The 16,913-nt window shown below is 37.1% G+C and overlaps 1 protein-coding gene across 1 annotated transcript; it reads right to left on the bottom strand.

The window, feature by feature from the left end:
• Positions 1–497: 497 nt before the first annotated feature.
• Positions 498–12,171, bottom strand: LOC120413681 (serine protease inhibitor 88Ea-like). Its single transcript, XM_039574608.1, has 4 exons — positions 11,943–12,171; positions 1,484–2,116; positions 1,312–1,426; positions 498–1,249 (listed from the first exon to the last, which is right to left on the bottom strand). Exons 2-4 carry the CDS (start codon positions 2,114–2,116, stop codon positions 723–725), a joined length of 1,275 nt encoding a protein of 424 aa, XP_039430542.1. The 5' UTR covers positions 11,943–12,171; the 3' UTR covers positions 498–722.
• Between the last annotated feature and the right edge of the window lie 4,742 nt (positions 12,172–16,913).

The following is a 16,913-nucleotide window of genomic DNA, read 5'->3' as shown; positions in this document are numbered from 1 at the left end:
TGTTTCTTTTGTTTTATTTGTGATCCGCGTTTGGTGGTCATTGTGCTAACTGAAATTGATTTTCATCAGTCGCTGTTCGTGGAGTCGATTTTGGGCAGCGGGGCAACGCGGTTGCTTCGCAGGATCGATCGTGTTTTTTTGCGACGGTCCGTTTTCTCGCTAGCTAGCAATGACAAATTTTTCCTTTGTCATCGTTGATCGGAAGGCACGTCGCCGTGATTGATCAGCATGATAGGGGCCTTTGAGAGTCGCGAAGTGGTGATGATTGGTTCCTACTTTCCGTCTGTGGTCCATGGAGTAATTTTTGGAGGTCCTGGTCAATAACGGAGTAACAACTACGCTTTGCTAGTTTTGTCTTAGGAAAATGCATTTGAAAATTTGAAAAATATGAGCAGATATGGTGAAGGTCGATGTCGGACGCGTGGTCACTTGGGAAGGAATAACCCAAATAACTATGGATTAGGAAAGATGATCGGAAAAGAAATAACAAGTTGACGTTGGTTTTAGTCTCGTTAAAATTTTATTTGTTCGTGTCTTAGGGAAACTTAAAAATCACAATTAATTCTAGATCGCTTCTGAAATGCCTCTTCACCCTTACAATCAATCAATCAATAAATAGATCTGGATTTGGTTCAGTTTGTTTTAAGTAGGGAGTTTTCGACATTTAAAAAAACAGATCAAGCACTCTTACAAGCTAGCACAGGCAAAAGAAACGAAAAAAATCACTCCGGCTGACGGTACACTCCGTTGAACAGCACGGCCTGCGTAGCGTAGTCGTAGATGACGAAGATGAACGGATGGTTGCAGTGGAACATGGCCGGATCGGCGGGTCGCGACGACCGGAAGCTGAACGCGACCGTCGCGGACGCCGCCGTCGCGCCCTCCTCGTTGACGGTGATCTTGGACTTTTGCAGCACCTCGTCGAAGCCGATCTGGGTTTTCTTCGAGAAGCCGGAGAAGTCGGCCGAATTTTCGAACAGCTTGCCCATGCCCAGTCGGCCGAGGACGGTCTTCATGTCGACGGTCTTTTCGATGCTGAACTTGGGCAGCTTGACGTCGACACGACGGGAGATGCCCTCGTTGACGACCTCGGAGAGGATGTCTGGCGACGAGGTCAGGCGGGCTAGGAGTTTGTCCAGTGCGTTGGATTCGGTGGGGGGTAGGAACACGAACATCGAAACGCGGGACGCTTCGTCCTGACCGGTGTAGGGCAGCTCCAAGATGTGGCAGCCGAGCTTCTCGTTGGCGGCTGGTGGAGAGACGAACCGGTTAGATATTTGACAATACAGTTGATGATTGTAGATTACTCACCGTGGTTGAAGGTTCCCTCGACGTGCATCATGTCGACAAATTCCTGGCGCTCGTTCGAAACGTAAAAGATCTCTTTCTTGGTCTCCTCGGGCTTGAATTTGCTCTGCCAGGTTCCCTACGAAGAATCGTTTCAATAAGCTACTGTAACTCAATCAAAGTTATTCAAACTCACCTTGAAGTAGGCAGCATTGGCGATCGCCAGCTTGGTGTTCTTCGTGATCGAGCCCGGAATCAGCAGGTCCGTAATCTCCCCGTGCGTCGTGTTCTCCACCCAGTTGTTAATGTACAGCCGCTGCGATTCCGGATCCTTCTCAAAGTCCAGCTTTTCAATCTCCTCGAAGAACTTGTCCTCCATGCACTCCTCGACCGGGATCTGCTTGCCGAAGAACAGCTTATCAACGGACACAAACTGGATCTCGTCCGCCTTGTTCTGCCCGAACCGCATCGCCAGCGCCTTCTTCCCCACATTGTAAGCCTGCCACACCACCGGTTTGTCCTCGGTCCAGTGCAACTCCAAGCCCTTCCTCAGCGTCTGCTCGGTGTCGGACTTGGCGCCAAAGTACATCAGCAGCAGCACGTGGTACAGGCTGTACGGCGAGAAGAACACATTCTCCGACGGCGTGGCCGCGTTGATGGCCTCCAGCAGCTTCAGCGTGAAGATGGACTCGCCCTTGTAGAGCCGGGTTCGGGCCAGCGGGTTGTCCGCCTTGCTGTGCTGCACGTTGTCGTCCTCGGCCAGGCACTGGCCGTTGGCGGCGACGGCCGCGGACAGCAGCAGCGCCACGATGGACGCGAAGAACTTCATCTGTGGAAAGAAGAAAATTAAGTTAGTTTGTAAAAATCATCACTTAAAAAAATATGCAATTGAAAATATTAATTTTCTAAGTGTCCAATCAAATACCCACTGGCCGACAGTGAAATTATGGGAAAGGCTCGTGCCTTTAAATTTGAGTGTGATTTTCAGTTACAGTGAATTCTATCGAAATTTCGATCGTTTTCTTCATGACTGCATTCGCTGATACCACACTCACTCACACAAGCAAGAAGAGGTAGGAAAAGAGAGAGAGAGAGAGAGAGAGAAAAAGAAAGAGAGAGAGAGAGAGAGAGAGAGAGAGAGAGAGAAAGATCATGTGTCGTGTCGCTCGACTGTTTGAATGTTGGGCTCGGCATTCTCGCGTGTCAACTTCGTGTGTATCAACGGACGACGGTCGCATCCATGACCGGCGCTTTCAGTGAACATTCAACGATTTGGTCAGTGATGATAACTGACCCCGAGCTCTGTAAAATTTTAGCAAATTTTGTAAGCGACCGATCCTTTTCGAGCATTGGCTCGGCCCTGACTGATGACGAAAGGAGGGAAAGTTGTAAAAAAATAAAAAAATAAAAAAAAACAAATAAAATTTAAATTGCCAGCGATGGCAATTAAAATTTTATTGCAATATCTTATTATTGAAATTTTCCAAAAAATAAAATAAACTGTTCAAATCATGCTTAAAAGACTATCCAGATTTTTAAGCGAAGATGGCGTTCGAATGGTGAACGCCCGAAATGTCAAAATCACGCAGTGGTACCAACATTACGAAAAAAGTGTGCCATGGCATGACAGCCATACTTTTTTTCTAATGTTGGTGCTACTGCGCGATTTTGACAATTCGGGCGTTCACAATTCGAACGCCATCTTCGCTTAAAAACCTGGATTACAACAGAAAAATGCATTTCAAATAGTTTTAAGTTGATGCTCGTCTATTCTCATACAAAGTTTGATTTTTCTTTTAAGATATTTAAAAAAAATGCGGCGTCCTTAAATTACTTAAAATGTTTTCAAAGTGACTCAATGTTTCAACGATGATGAGTATGAATTGGAAAACAAAAAACTTTTTTTTCTTCTTAAAAAAATTAAATTAAAAAAAAGATAAAATTAGTTTCCAAATTCTATGTTTTAACGTAATATCTTCAAATTTCGTTGGCAGGATCTAAGAAGCAATAATCCCAAATTAGGGGCAAAACACGTTTTAGTTTTTCAGGCTGATATATAGCTTTGTGGGGTAACTTTATGAAAAAATGTATATGTACGGGCTTTGGTATTAAGAAAAGCAACATAATCAGGTAATCAGCTTAATAGGCCCATAATGGGGACATTTAGCAATTTTTCTGACTTTTTCAAATGTTAGGCTTGATTTGAATTGACAAAAAATGTGTATTGTAAAATCCTAAAAATGAAAAAAAAAAAAACAGATTGAAATACCGTAGGTTGAAAAAACTAAGACTGATTTCAAAAACTAATTTATCTCAAGATTATTTTTTTTAAGGAGGTCATATCCCCAAACCAGTTATTGGTTTTGTTAAAAAATCTGCCTTATTAAATTATATTACTTTTGCAATCACAGTTTTTAATGATTTTTTTTATTAGCATTTTTTTGCAAAAAGAAAAATGTTCAAATTATTTTCAAACCTTTATGGTTATGCTAACGATGTCAGAAATTCATCATAATTGTGTGGTTTCATCAAATTTTAATAAAATTTATGCTATTTTTTTTTCTGCCAAGATGGTTGATTGCTATTTGGCTGCGTTAAATGCTCTTTTGCATGCCTAATGGCACTTGACAGCTACAACATCCTTGGTTTTAAAGAAGCATGCAATGAAACCGATTGGTATGGCATTGCCATCTGCTTTTCAAGACTCTCTTAAAACTTTGATAAAACCTTATTGAAATCCAGTTGGCTTTACTTAGGTTTATACTTAGGTTATGTTACCGCCAAAATATAAATAAACAAGAAGAAGATGCTCCCTTTGAGTCTGAGCGACTGTAATTCTAGGCAAACGCTACATAGGTCATCCTTGTGGCCCTGTTGGTTATCACATCAAATCAAATCAAAAAGAATGCATTATTATAGATTTTTTCATCCAACATTTTACGTTTTACAGACAGCTCAATTTTCAACATTTGTAAGCAAAAAGTATTACAAAATGTGAATACAAAAAAAGATCATTTGATTTCGTACCGCTTAATTCCCTTAACATAAAAAATATATTTTCTCGCTTTTAAATTAAAAAAAATACGTTTTTCGAAAGAGTGGCATAAGAAAAACTTCTAGCAGTAAGGATTGCATCACATCAAACTTCCCGCTATTAAGTACAGAACAATGCACAAACAACCTGGACGTAAAACCCCAATAGCCAGATTGATTACCTTCGTTCAAGTTCTGTTCCGATGAATCACCTCCTAGCTAAGTTGTTCTTAAAAGTTGTACGTGCTAAACTCTAACTATACCCAAATTACCGTTACATTTTTACTACTCTGCCGTTCTACGGCGATATGACGTATGGAACTTAGGAAAACCAGCAGACATACGTCATTGCGCTGTACAACGGCAGAATAATCAGCGCAACTACCGCAACTAATAGAAACAACTGCGGCTTATCCAGCGCAGTCTAGTCTCAAGCTATGCGAGGTGTACGCCGCGCACTGCTAATTGTAATTGTAAATTGTCATCGCGCGTCTGGGGGTTTTCCAGTCACCTTGGTCGTTGTCGTCTCACCGTCGTGGTCACCCGCGGGAACGTGACCCTCCCACCGTTGTTGCATTGTGCATTCCAACCTACCGCAAACAATAATCGATTTCTGCGGCTTTCATGCAGTGTTTGAGGCATTATTGTTTAACAAACATGATTGCTACATGTGGGCGGTTAAGTTGACCACTTAGTCCGAGCAGTGCTGCCAGAACTGGAGTTTCCCGCGCGATTATCCCCCGTAATGACAGGCCGGCCATGATGAATAATGCAACGCGAGGTGACCGGTTCTTCAACTATATAATATCGCACAAATTACGCGAACCTCTGATCGATTGACGTGCCCATGGCGATTATGGTGACCAATTTATGGTTCAGTAACAGTTGAAGAAGGTTCCGGGGTCGTTTTGTTCAATCCGGATCATTCAACCACTACTGCTGGCATCCGTCAACCGTATGTGGCAATAAAAAGCGACGTCGTCGCGACGCCGTAAAAAACATCAGCTCGAGCAAAGTACAAACAAACAACACCAAAGTTGCGTAGGTTGAGCCGGAATTTAAAGAACACTCATCATATCAAACACCGCATTTATGGATGTGTCGAAAGATGAGTCATTAAGCGTATAGTTGTCTCAACAGACTGCAGGTCGGATTATACAGTCCAGACTCAATTATCCGAAAGTCTCGGAAAAATTTCACTTCGAATAATCGCACTTTCAGATAATCGATTTACGAAAATAAATGTTTTTTTCGTTGCCTAATTATTGATTGCCTAGCTTAAGCATGACCCCTAGACTACACTAAAATGATTTAGAATTTTTAAATCCAAGATGGCGGCCAAAATGGCAGTGATAACCACATTGGACAAATGCATTCTTTAATTTAAAAAGCAATCAAATATTCAAATTTGACTCAAACTTGAATTTTTTGGTCATAATTCGATTATCCGAAGTCGAGGCTTCAGATAATCGAGTCTAGACTGTACAAGAAAATCACTGCAGTTGATGTTGAGCAGTCGAGAGATAAATTTACAATTATAATTCTGTTAGACTATCTGACAGCTTTTTGAATAAATTGCTCTACTTGATTACAACGTTGTTGACACACGTGCTCGTTGCCCTCGTATGCTGATACTTGAAACAGCTCCACTTTCAAGGTTTAGATTTAGATTTAGTTCTCTCGTGGATTCATTTCAAACTCAGCATTTCAGCACTTGTATCGAAAAGTAATACTTTTCAATATTTTTTTTGGAGGTTTGACACTTACGTTTAATTATTACATTACTTATATTTCAGCACTTATCCTACTCTGAATAGCCTCGTTGGATGAATGTAAAACTTGTGCTGAAAAATTCTACATTTTGCAACTTGTGCATAAACTACAATTTTGCAATGTTATACGCAGTTCTATTTTTCCTCAAATAATTTATTATCTATTTTAATATTGCTCAAAATACTATTCTAATCAAAACTCCCGCAAACATTCCCAATTATAGTTAATCGTCTTCTAGAAAGTCTTATTTTAGGCTTATTCAGGTTGAAACACTGGCGGACTGCTTTCGTGCTTTCCGGGCCCCGGTTTTCCTACCCACTTTAGCCGCCGAACATATGTTAATTTTCACCTGACTAAATCCAGCCCCCGGGCTCGGCCCATTCACAGAAAAGTGAAATATTTTTCCGCGCCGATGTACGCGAAAACCGGCACTATGCCATAATAACAAAACATTATCCAACAACTAATGTGGAAATGAGTTGTCGGAATGGCTGAGCGCTGTGGGAAAGAACAACAAATTTAGCTACCTTTTTTTTTGCTTTCTTGCTTATTTTATAAGCTCTTCTGCATTCTGTTTTTCGGGGAACACAAACTGACTGGAAATAAATTGCTACCATCCGCTCGTTAGGTGCTATTTTTATAACAAACATTGCACTCATGAGTGTGGTTTGGGTTTAGGTTTTTTTTGTTTGCTTCTTTCTGTTATCGGTACATTAGTTATGCTGGATTGAAATTAATTTGACGTTTGATGCTTAGTCACTGAACTTGGAACAAGTTCAACTTTAAATATGTTCGTTTTATCGCTATTTGTTTTTGCCTCACTGATTATGTTAAATCACTCTGAAGGCGTTTCTGTTCGATAGATTTAGTATTTTATATCGTGTTATTTATTTAAAACATACCAAACTTATCAAACGTTATGAACACTAGAAGATTAGGTTAATAAATTATATAAAAAAAATGTTTGATTGATTAAATTTTTGAAACAGGACAATAACACAAATTTATCGAAATTGGGGAATGAGGATGAATCGAATTTATTTAAACGTGTACACATAAATTTCAACGATAGGGTTCTTAAATTTATGTTTGTATATTTTCACTAATTTTAACATGTTTTAGTTGAGATCATGGCATTTTTTCAAAATTGATAAATATTTTTTATTTTTTAAGGGATCACTTCTTACTTCTGTATGTTATAACATGGTGCTTGAAATATTGAAAAAGATTTCTTTAAAAAAAATCTCGATTTTTTTTTTAAAGTGGGCACGATATGTTTTTTGGGTTTTTTGAAAAAGATTATCTAAAAACAATGATTTGCTTCTCATGGAATTGAACATTGAGAATTTTTGTAAGGTTTTGCTGAATACTGTATTGAACATCAAATGTTAGAAGAAAAGCTTGTTTTAGCATTCGTTCAAACTGGAATGTTTCTTTATTATAAAATTACTAGGGTTAGTGAAATTTCACGATTTCGCGGACAGCGTGAAATCCGCGAAATTTGTCTTTTACCGCGAAATCCGGTGAAATTTATGTTTGTGTGACGATATTTCACAAAAAAAATTATCAAACTCAATTAGAAATGAAAATAATCTTCAGAATTACTGTAAAGTTAAGCGAGTGAATACCCTGGTTTAATAACTAATATAGGGTTAGTGATTTTTGACGATTTCGTGGACGGCTTCGTGAAATTTATCATTTTTAAAATCATGTTTTTAAAAACCAAAATTATAAATATTTGATCCATAAAGACTATTTAAGTAAATTTATCAGTTTTTAATTGATATGAACCATTTGAAGAATTGTTCAGTTTTTTCAGTTTTTTTAGAAACTTACTAAATTTAGTAATATTTTCATTCGTTGTAATAAACATTTAGCTACTATTTTATTTTTAAAGGTATTGTTTCAATAAAAATTAAAATAATCCAGCTTTGTTTTATTCAAAATAAAATGAAGAATATTTTTTATCTTTTGAATCACCTTTTAAAAACATTTCAGATTTTTTTTTCTGGGTCCTGTTTAATTTTAACAATATTTGATTATTTGGGTGGATGATCTCGTGAAATTTAAAAAATATTCTTTTTTTTTTGTTTTCTCATGTGAGTTAAAAATTTCGATTTCGTTACAAATTATTTTATTTTGCCCATTGATTTTTAATTAGGTTTTTGTCAAGTGAGATGAAAACTTTAAAAATTATTTTGAATGGGCTAACTGTCGCAGAAAATTCATATTATTTTACTAATTTTGGCTAAACAAGATTGTTTAATCTTGCTTTGATATAAATTTAATAAAATGTGAAATGATAAGATAGAAGCAAATCAGCGAAAACTTGTTAGCTTTAGTAGGCGAATCTTAAAAAAAGCAGTTCAGTAAATGAGAAAATGCATGCCCTACATTTTGTTTCAAAAAATATATAGAGCTCATCTTTAAACCGGTGGAAACTTTTTTTAAAATGAGGAGATTTTTTTTTTGTGTCATGTTCAAATTTAGTGAAGTTTTTTTTTAGTTTATTGAAGAATAATATATAATGAAGCATAAGAAGTAGTTTCTGTGATTTAAGCATAAGATTTTCAGAGTTATTTTAACATTTTTCACGTTCCGCGAAATTTGCGTGAAATTTTGTGTTTTGAAATTGAGGTCCCCGTGAAATTTGCAATTTTCGAGCGTGAAAAATCACTAAGCCTAAAAATTACCATTATCAGTGCAACGAATTGGTTATTCAAAATAAACAATTAATTTGTGTAACAAAGTCTGTAAGACTTTTGAAATTTTATTTTTTTATGATTTGTTTATTCTTGGTTTGGAAATTTATTTTGTTTTATCAAATTATTGAAAATCAGGGGGGGGGGGGGGGGGTAAGAAGATCTTGAAAATTAGTCAACGGGGGAATGGAACGAAAAGGTTGAGAAACACTGCTTTTAATAATAATGGTATCATTCTATAGCAATGTGACAAACAAGCAAAAAATTAAAAACTAACTTAAAAATTAGAAAAAAAAACACTTGAAAGGCGAAAAAAAAGGTGTTGGAATAAGCCAAATACTTTCAGAAACAAACATAAACTAAACAAGATAAATGCAAATTAAAATACTAAAAATTATTCAAGTAAAACATAAAACAAGAAAATAAAGTAGTTCGTGAAACAAAAGGACACACAGAAACACGGAGAAATAGATATTCACGAGAATTTTTTTGCTTAGTGGGTTAAAAAACAAAGAAACAATAAAAGTAAGGCAGTTGCATTTTTTTTAAGTGTATGTCCCTCGATTCTGGCCAAATTCTAGTGAAAGGCAAAAAAAAAATATTAAATTTATATTACAAGCCAGAGTATTAACATTTCAATGAAAAATGTGTTGTAAAATGCATTTTATACGTGCCCAGTTGATTTGCAATCATTAAAAATATTTGCAACGGCCTAAGTGAAAATACTCAAAATTATAAAAAGGAAAACACAGACTTAGGAATGTTCTGATTAAACAAAAAATAATTCTCCATTTAATTCAAACATTGGAAAATATTTGTTCATCTTCAGAGTAACACAATATTGAAAAATATTTGCAACAGCCTATGAAAATATTGAAAAAAAACCAACTAAAGCTAGAAATAACAACAAAATCAGGCTATTTTTCGTTATATTATCTAATTTTTTGAAAATCGAATGTCAATGAATAATTTTTATTAGATTTTCAATGTAAAAAAAAACAAAATTTTTGTGATTTTTTTTTTTATAAAAAATAATTTGGACGTACGTAAGCCCATATTTCGTAAATCAAAGTCAACTGAATATTTTTCTTTCGATTTTGATTGATGAAATTAAAAATTTGTTACATTTTTGCTCTGCTCTATAAAAATAATTTCGAAATTTAAAAATCAAGCCCAACATTTGAACATAATAATGAAAATCGAACCAATAGTTTTCGAGATATTTCGAGTTGAAAAATGAGGGCTTATTAGATAACACTGAGAAAAACTCATTTTTCACACAATTCAAATTCGAAAAGTTAAAACCGAAAATTGTAGTAAAGATTTTTACCGGGAGTGCTTTTCTTGATTAAATATTTTTTCATTCAGAATTTCTGAATTTAATTAATTTTAATTTAATAACTTATTTGTTGTACAGCCCGATTTCGAATTTCTAGTCTGAGATTTGTCAGTTAAACTCGTTACTAGGGACTTGTAATCGGGCTGTGGTGGACGAATTTAAATGCTTCAAATGGCAAAAGGTGGGTTTTTGTGCTCTATCTGACCACCATAAAATTCCCCATATTTTTAAACAAAAATGGTTGAAACTTGTTCAATAGACAACATTAAAAATACAATTTTACAAAAATAGATGTTCATAACTTTATTTTTTTTTTTAAGAGTTTCTAGATATAGATATCACAAGTTCAAAATTGTCACCAACTAGCTCAAGGTATTTGACTTGTATTTGACACAGTAACAACATTTACTAAAAAAATTACACAAATCAATCAGATTTCGTAGTTTTAATAGGCTTACGGACAGTTATTTTGCCTCATTCTTAACTTTTTCAGTGAACAATTTTTGATTTTTTCAAGAATACGTTTTTTACGAGTGACAGGATTACATTATCTTTAACAGGACTTTCTGCGCAACGATTTATGTATAAAAGTTGGTAATTTAGTTGAATTTTATGTAATTTTACATCAACAAAGTTTCCGTTCAGAGGGGTATAGAAAAATATATGACTCACTGTAAATAAAATCGGCTTTTTCAGTAAATCGATAAGCCTGGAAAAGTTGGATAAATTTACATTTAATATTGAAATTGGTTTTGAAGATTATATTATACATAAGTTTTGTAGAATTTGTTAACATTGGAATGTAAAATATGACAATACAGTGGATTTTGTCGTTGTCGATATTAAGGGGACCGTCGAGAGCGGGAGGTATCAAATTAAAGAACGAAAAATTTATTGACAGCAGGAGCAATATTGATATCGAGAAGATCGACAGCCAGAGAGTCAACTGTATTTTGTTTTTGATTCGCTGTTAAAACTAATCAAATTATCAAGGATTTCTTATGTATTTAATAACAAATTTCATTGCGATCAAACTGCTCACATGTTGCATTGTTTTTGTTTCTGAAGCTCGTGAACAAAAACATAAACAGCCGGGAAGTTCTCGCAAATCTTCCCGGTGTAGCGATTGCTGATCTCAGCGCGGAAGGTCATCGCGTTGACGTCCCCGTAGAGTCATTTCTGTTTGATAGCCCCTGCCTGTCCGGTCGTCGTCGCAAATCCGCTTGCGCACGCGGACTCGGAGGTCATCCACCATCTTCAGATCAAGTTGGGGGAGGGTGGAGAGGGTGGACCTCGTCGTATCACCTTTTGTGGCCACTGTGTGGCCCCCTCTCCGTAACTAGGTTCGTCACCTGGTTTTGCTGCTTCGGCGTGAGCTGCTGTTGCATTACGTAAAACGACAGAAGGGGCACGCGAACGCGAGTCATGGAACGTTGTGATTCAATTCCAACAGTTACTCAACATCTCTTTTCTTTCAGTGTACCGCGATCACCCCGAGAGGGGTCTGAAGATCTGCGGCGTTACAACACTCGACTCGACTCGGTAAACTCCAGGAGGAAGAAGACACCAGGCCCAAACAATGACTTGGGCATTGTTCGCGATCACCATGATCATCAACCTCCCTCAGCATCTCAACGCAGACGGAGAGATGCTAATCACGCAATTTCCGGCATTCGTGAGCAATCTCTGCCAGAACTAAACACTTCTCGGGTGGGGAATTCCAACTCCAAACTCAATTGAGTCACTCCACAAAGATATTCTCGGAGGAACCCACCCCCAGCCGTAACGGCCATATTCAAACCACGTACTTTTGTTGTTGTTGGTATTCCGATCAGCTACGAGGCTTGTGCAAAGTTACCGCTTGCCTCACACTTCACCACCTTCACCACAAATCCAAGCTAAACACGCGCAGACACAATACGACGATCGCGAGTTGAAACCGGTCCGATTACCACGAGGTGCACTGCGAAACTAAAGTGTGGCCGCGACGACGACGACGACCTGAACTGACCTAACGCGTACGAGCTGCTCTGACGAACTGAGTCGGAATCCGGCCCGAACGCGTGCTTATGACCCTCTCCGGACGAAGTAGGCGAGCGCGAGAGAGGGTGAGCGAGAGTGTGAGATTAGTTGGATTTGCCGTTTTGAGAGTGGGAGTAATTTAGGGGCGACTCCTTGATGCACCGCGATGGCAGAACTGGTTTTCCACAAGTACCTGAGAATTGTTTATTGTGTGGCTTGGGATTCGATGCACACGAAGCGCTGTTGTTGTTCCCGCGTTCGCAGTAATGCAGTGTGTCTAAGTAAGTGTACTTGGAGACATTATACTTGGACGGTTGGATTGGGTTGTCTCTTGAGTGTCCAACGTAACAGAACTTCAAACATCGTTTTTTATACCTTTAAAAATTACGAACTTTTTGACGTTGAACTGGGCTGCAGTCACAACAATAACGCTGATATCTCCTTCCAGATAAATAGAGCTTTCAAACACCGACGTGAATTTCAAGCACCCAGAAGGGGTTATAATACCGTAGTGTATAGTTTATCCTGTGCTAAGAAATGTTACTGCAGAGGGGGTGATCCAATGGATCACTGATTCATAAGGCATCCTTTTTGTATACAAAGTTCTATAGCTGAAAAAGCACTAATATCGGGCGTGGTCTTCGGTCCGGGCGTGGTCGTCGGCGTTTTCGACCCGGAAGCCGCCGCGGCCTCCGCTGCTTGCCGCTGCTGCTTTACGCAGAGCGGGGCAGGCTTCATGCCGCGTATATCCCCGGCGCGGAATGACGGTGCTGTGGCCACCGTTGCCTGCGTGTCCACCGCTGCCTGCGGGTCCGGGGCCGTGCCCTTGCTGGCCAAGGTTGACTCATTGGCTGGGGTTTGAGCTCGGTGTACGCCTCCTTGAGCGCCTCGTTGGCAAGTTTGTTAAAATCATGGTTAAAATAATGAAATGTATAGTTTCTCCTGTGAAAAGAAATGTTACTGGCAGAGGGTGATCCAATGGATCACTGATTCATAAGGCATCCTTTTCGTATGCAAAGTTGTGCAGTAGGTTTTATCATGGCAAGTTATCTAACGCTTTTTGGGGTATTTCCAACCAGAATCAGGCTATTAAAGCTGGAAGTTCCCAACCAAAACGCCTTGTTAGTATCTGTTAGTACGGATGTACTGGTTAATGTCACTCCGTTGCCACGTCTTCCACCTAAGGATTTTCAAACTCTTGGATATGTTTTCCTTCTCTCAGAGACGCTCAAGTTTTTGAGATACTTCTGTTTCTAACTCGATGTGACGTTTGTTGTGCTGTTCGCCAATCTCTAACCAGGGTCGTGCTCTTGAACACTGTACTTCTGATCAATCCGTACCACATTGTTTTTTCCGTTTGTTTTGTCAAAGTGTAAGTCGTGCTGACATTCTAGCAGACAATGCATTTATCACAGCGTTCTGTATCATTGGTCGAATGGTACCGGAAGCAGCGAGCTTGTTTGTACTTGCTTGTAGCTGGCCAATAACCGTTAATACGGTTTGCTGAACAGCTGCGGCTATATAGTGGATCGTAGGCCACCGGACAACCCCCGGATTACGAACAACCTTAAACGGCAGGAGGGGGCTTGGCCGCAGTTGCAAACAGGACGTAGACAATCAGTTGAAGCTCAAAATCAAAGACCCCGAAGCGTATACCCGAGCAGACGGAAATAACTTGGGAAGGTCAGTTTTTGATATTGTGAGAAGATCGAAATATGTTATTGGGATGATCGGATTAGTTGTTAAAATAACAAAAATCAATAACAAAGATTTGTTCGAAGAATAACTTAAACTGTTATTATGTTGTTATTGCAATAACAAACCAATAACACAGAAGGAATCATGAAGGAATAACAAGATTTGTTATTTTGTGCGGAGAGGTGGAGCAGCATAATAACAAAAAATGTTATTGAACTGGTATGTCTCTATAACAAAAAAAGTTATTGTTTTGGTTTATTTGTAATTTGCAAATAAACCTGCAGCTCTCAAAAAATACCCGACTTCAGAGACTCCGACTCCAAGTAAAAGTTGCTGAAAATTTGCTGAATCCGATGCAGTCTCCAAGGTCTCACTCCAGCTCGAACTTCAACGTCAGCTCTGACTTCCTGGCTCTGTGAAAATAATAACTGTTTTTGTTATTCACACTTCAAAAATTCTCAATAAATAAATCAATTCCGTTAGGGAATATAACAAAATTTAAAAAAAAAATAACTCTCAAAAGTTAATTTTATCGGATTAATTTTAGCTTGAAACCCCATTTCATGGTGAAATAAATGACCCCGATGAAATTGGTCAAAATTATTTCATAGTTCTAGCCAATTTTAGTAAAATCCCTTAGGGGGTATATCAAATAATTAAAAAAATCAACTTTCAAAATTTCAACTTTTCAGAATAATTTTAGCTTAAGGGCACCATTTCATGGCCAAAATAATGACCCCGACGAAATTAGTCATAATTATCCCATAGTTCTAACCATTTTAAACAAAGTCCTTTAGGGGGTATATCAAATAATTAGAAAAATCAACTTTTAAAATTTCAACTTTTTAGAATAATTTTAGCTTAAGGACCCCATTTCATGGCCAAAATAATGACCCAGACGAAATTGGTCAAAATTATTTCATAGTTCTAGCCAATTTTAGTAAAATCCCTTAGGGGGTATATCAAATAATTAAAAATATCAACTTTCAAAATTTGAACTTTTTAGAATAATTTTAGCTTAAGGACTCCATTTCATGGCCAAAATAATGACCCCGACGAAATTGGTCATAATTATCCCATAGTTCTAGCCAATTTTAGCAAAGTCCCTTAGGGAGTATATCAAATGATTAAAAAAATCAGCTTCCAAAATTTCAACTTTTTAGAATAATTTTAGCTTAAGGACCCCATTTCATGGCCAAGATAATGACCCCGACGAAATTAGACAAAATTATCCCAAAGATCTAAACATATTTAACAAAAGAAAAAATAATAACAGATTGTGTTATGGACACTTAGAAACTTTTCCATTTGTGCGATTTATGGTAATTTTATTCTTAAGTCAGTATACCGAACGAATAACAAATTTTGTTATTAGGAGATTTTTTGAAATGTATAACATTTCCTCTTATTAGCGTGTTATTAAACATTTTCAATATAATATCACTTCAATACCAAATTTTGTTATTTTATCAGAAACTGTTATTATTTGTTCTTCTTTATGTTGAACTTCAGGATAAAATAATAACACTTTTTGTTATTTTAACAGGATTTGTTATTGAAATATTATTGATTTTGTTATTACCGTCTGCCCGGGTAGCAAGAAACCAAATTTCCTGTTAAATTGTTATTCCATTATTTTGACAAAGAACTTTGTCCTAAGAAAGACCTCTTTCTGAGGAGTCAATACAAATGTTTGCAATGATGTCGCGTTACCACCGCAAGCTCCTCCGTTTAGGATGGAGGGAGACTCTTAGAATAAACAAAAGCTACAGCAAATTTTAGTACCGACAGGATTCATTGAAGACAAAGTTCACGTTGGTAATTCAGATGAATAAACTTTGCAAAAAATGCAACGGATTAACTTTAGACGGTGCACTTCATCAAAATAAATGAAAATTTCGATTGCATTTTTTTCTTGTACGCACAATTGGGTCCCAAAACCTCGTGGTCTTTCCTAATAGAAAGTATCTTACTTTACAGCTCGTTCCAATAGTTGATCCATCGTTAAATGTTAACTTGCCAATTTATTTATTTTTGCAAAAAAAAAACAAAGTCAATCAAAATAAAAAAAGGGATCAGAAATGGGTTTAAGACTATTTTTTACCGTTGTACATAAACATTAACATAGGGCTTTAGGACCCTATTTGTCCACCCTTTTGGGACAAATATGTCCACGTGGTTTAAGGAAGGGCCCTAAATTTGTCTTGGGAGAATTGGAAGATTTGATGTCCGGGGTCACTTGATCCCTAGCCTGTACCTCGCCAGCGTGTTGGTAAGAAAATTACCCTAGTAGCATTTTAGGTTATAAGTAGGCCATAAAAGCCTATTTAGGTCGTATGAGGGGTTTCAGAACCATGACAAAACCTGTAAGTTTAAAAATGTTACTAGTGTAGCTTTGTTCTAGAAAATTGTGTGAAATTGACTCAAACTTACTGTAGAATACAAAGAAATTTGTTAAAAATTATTCGGATTGAGTTACACAAGTTTTTCTGAAAAGTACTGCAAAAAACCTCCAAGAGATTTTTTCGTTGTTATTATGTGTATAGAAAACAATTCAAAACACTTTAAAAAAAGTGCATTAAATTTTAGTTTAGCTTGATCCCTGCATTTTTACAATAATTGAAATCAGCCTTAAGTTTAATTGATTGGTTTAGTTGTTCGTACATAGATTCCTTGAGCATTGTTGGAGATGACTTAGTGCCGGTTGAACCATTTTTGAAATGAGTTTTGTATAAATAATACCATCTTTGTTATCATGCTCAATTTTGATCCAATTAACTATATGTTTTTAAATATTTATTATACACAGTAAAAAAATGCGATTAAAAAAAGTAAAAAAAAAACATTTTGCTAAAGATTTCTTTGACATTATAAAGGGGCTAAGTTACCCCTAATATTTTGAAAAAGGCGGTTTAAAATATTTTCTAAAACGCTTGCCATGATTTAAAGAACTCATCTGATCAAATACCCTTATCAGCCAAAAATAGTTGATTGTTTAGGCTTTCAACTCATGCAAAAAGTTCATAGTTTTGTGGTAAATTGAGAGAGCCATGTGAGAT

The sequence above is a fragment of the Culex pipiens genome, chromosome 3, assembly GCF_016801865.2.
Source record: "Culex pipiens pallens isolate TS chromosome 3, TS_CPP_V2, whole genome shotgun sequence".
Classification (NCBI taxonomy): Eukaryota; Metazoa; Arthropoda; class Insecta; order Diptera; family Culicidae; genus Culex; species Culex pipiens.
The sequence above is the reverse complement of the archived record's forward strand: the minus strand, read 5'-3'. Positions and strand labels throughout refer to the sequence as shown.

Excerpts from the sequence above, each read along its gene's own strand:
- LOC120413681 (XM_039574608.1), bottom strand. The coding sequence starts at position 2,116 with ATGAAGTTCTTCGCGTCCATCGTGGCGCTGCTGCTGTCCGCGGCCGTC. Across the intron at positions 1,427-1,483 it reads CCAATGCTGCCTACTTCAAG|GGAACCTGGCAGAGCAAATT; the intron begins GTGAGTTTGAAT and ends GATTCTTCGTAG. Across the intron at positions 1,250-1,311 it reads CGAGGGAACCTTCAACCACG|CCGCCAACGAGAAGCTCGGC; the intron begins GTGAGTAATCTA and ends TCTCTCCACCAG.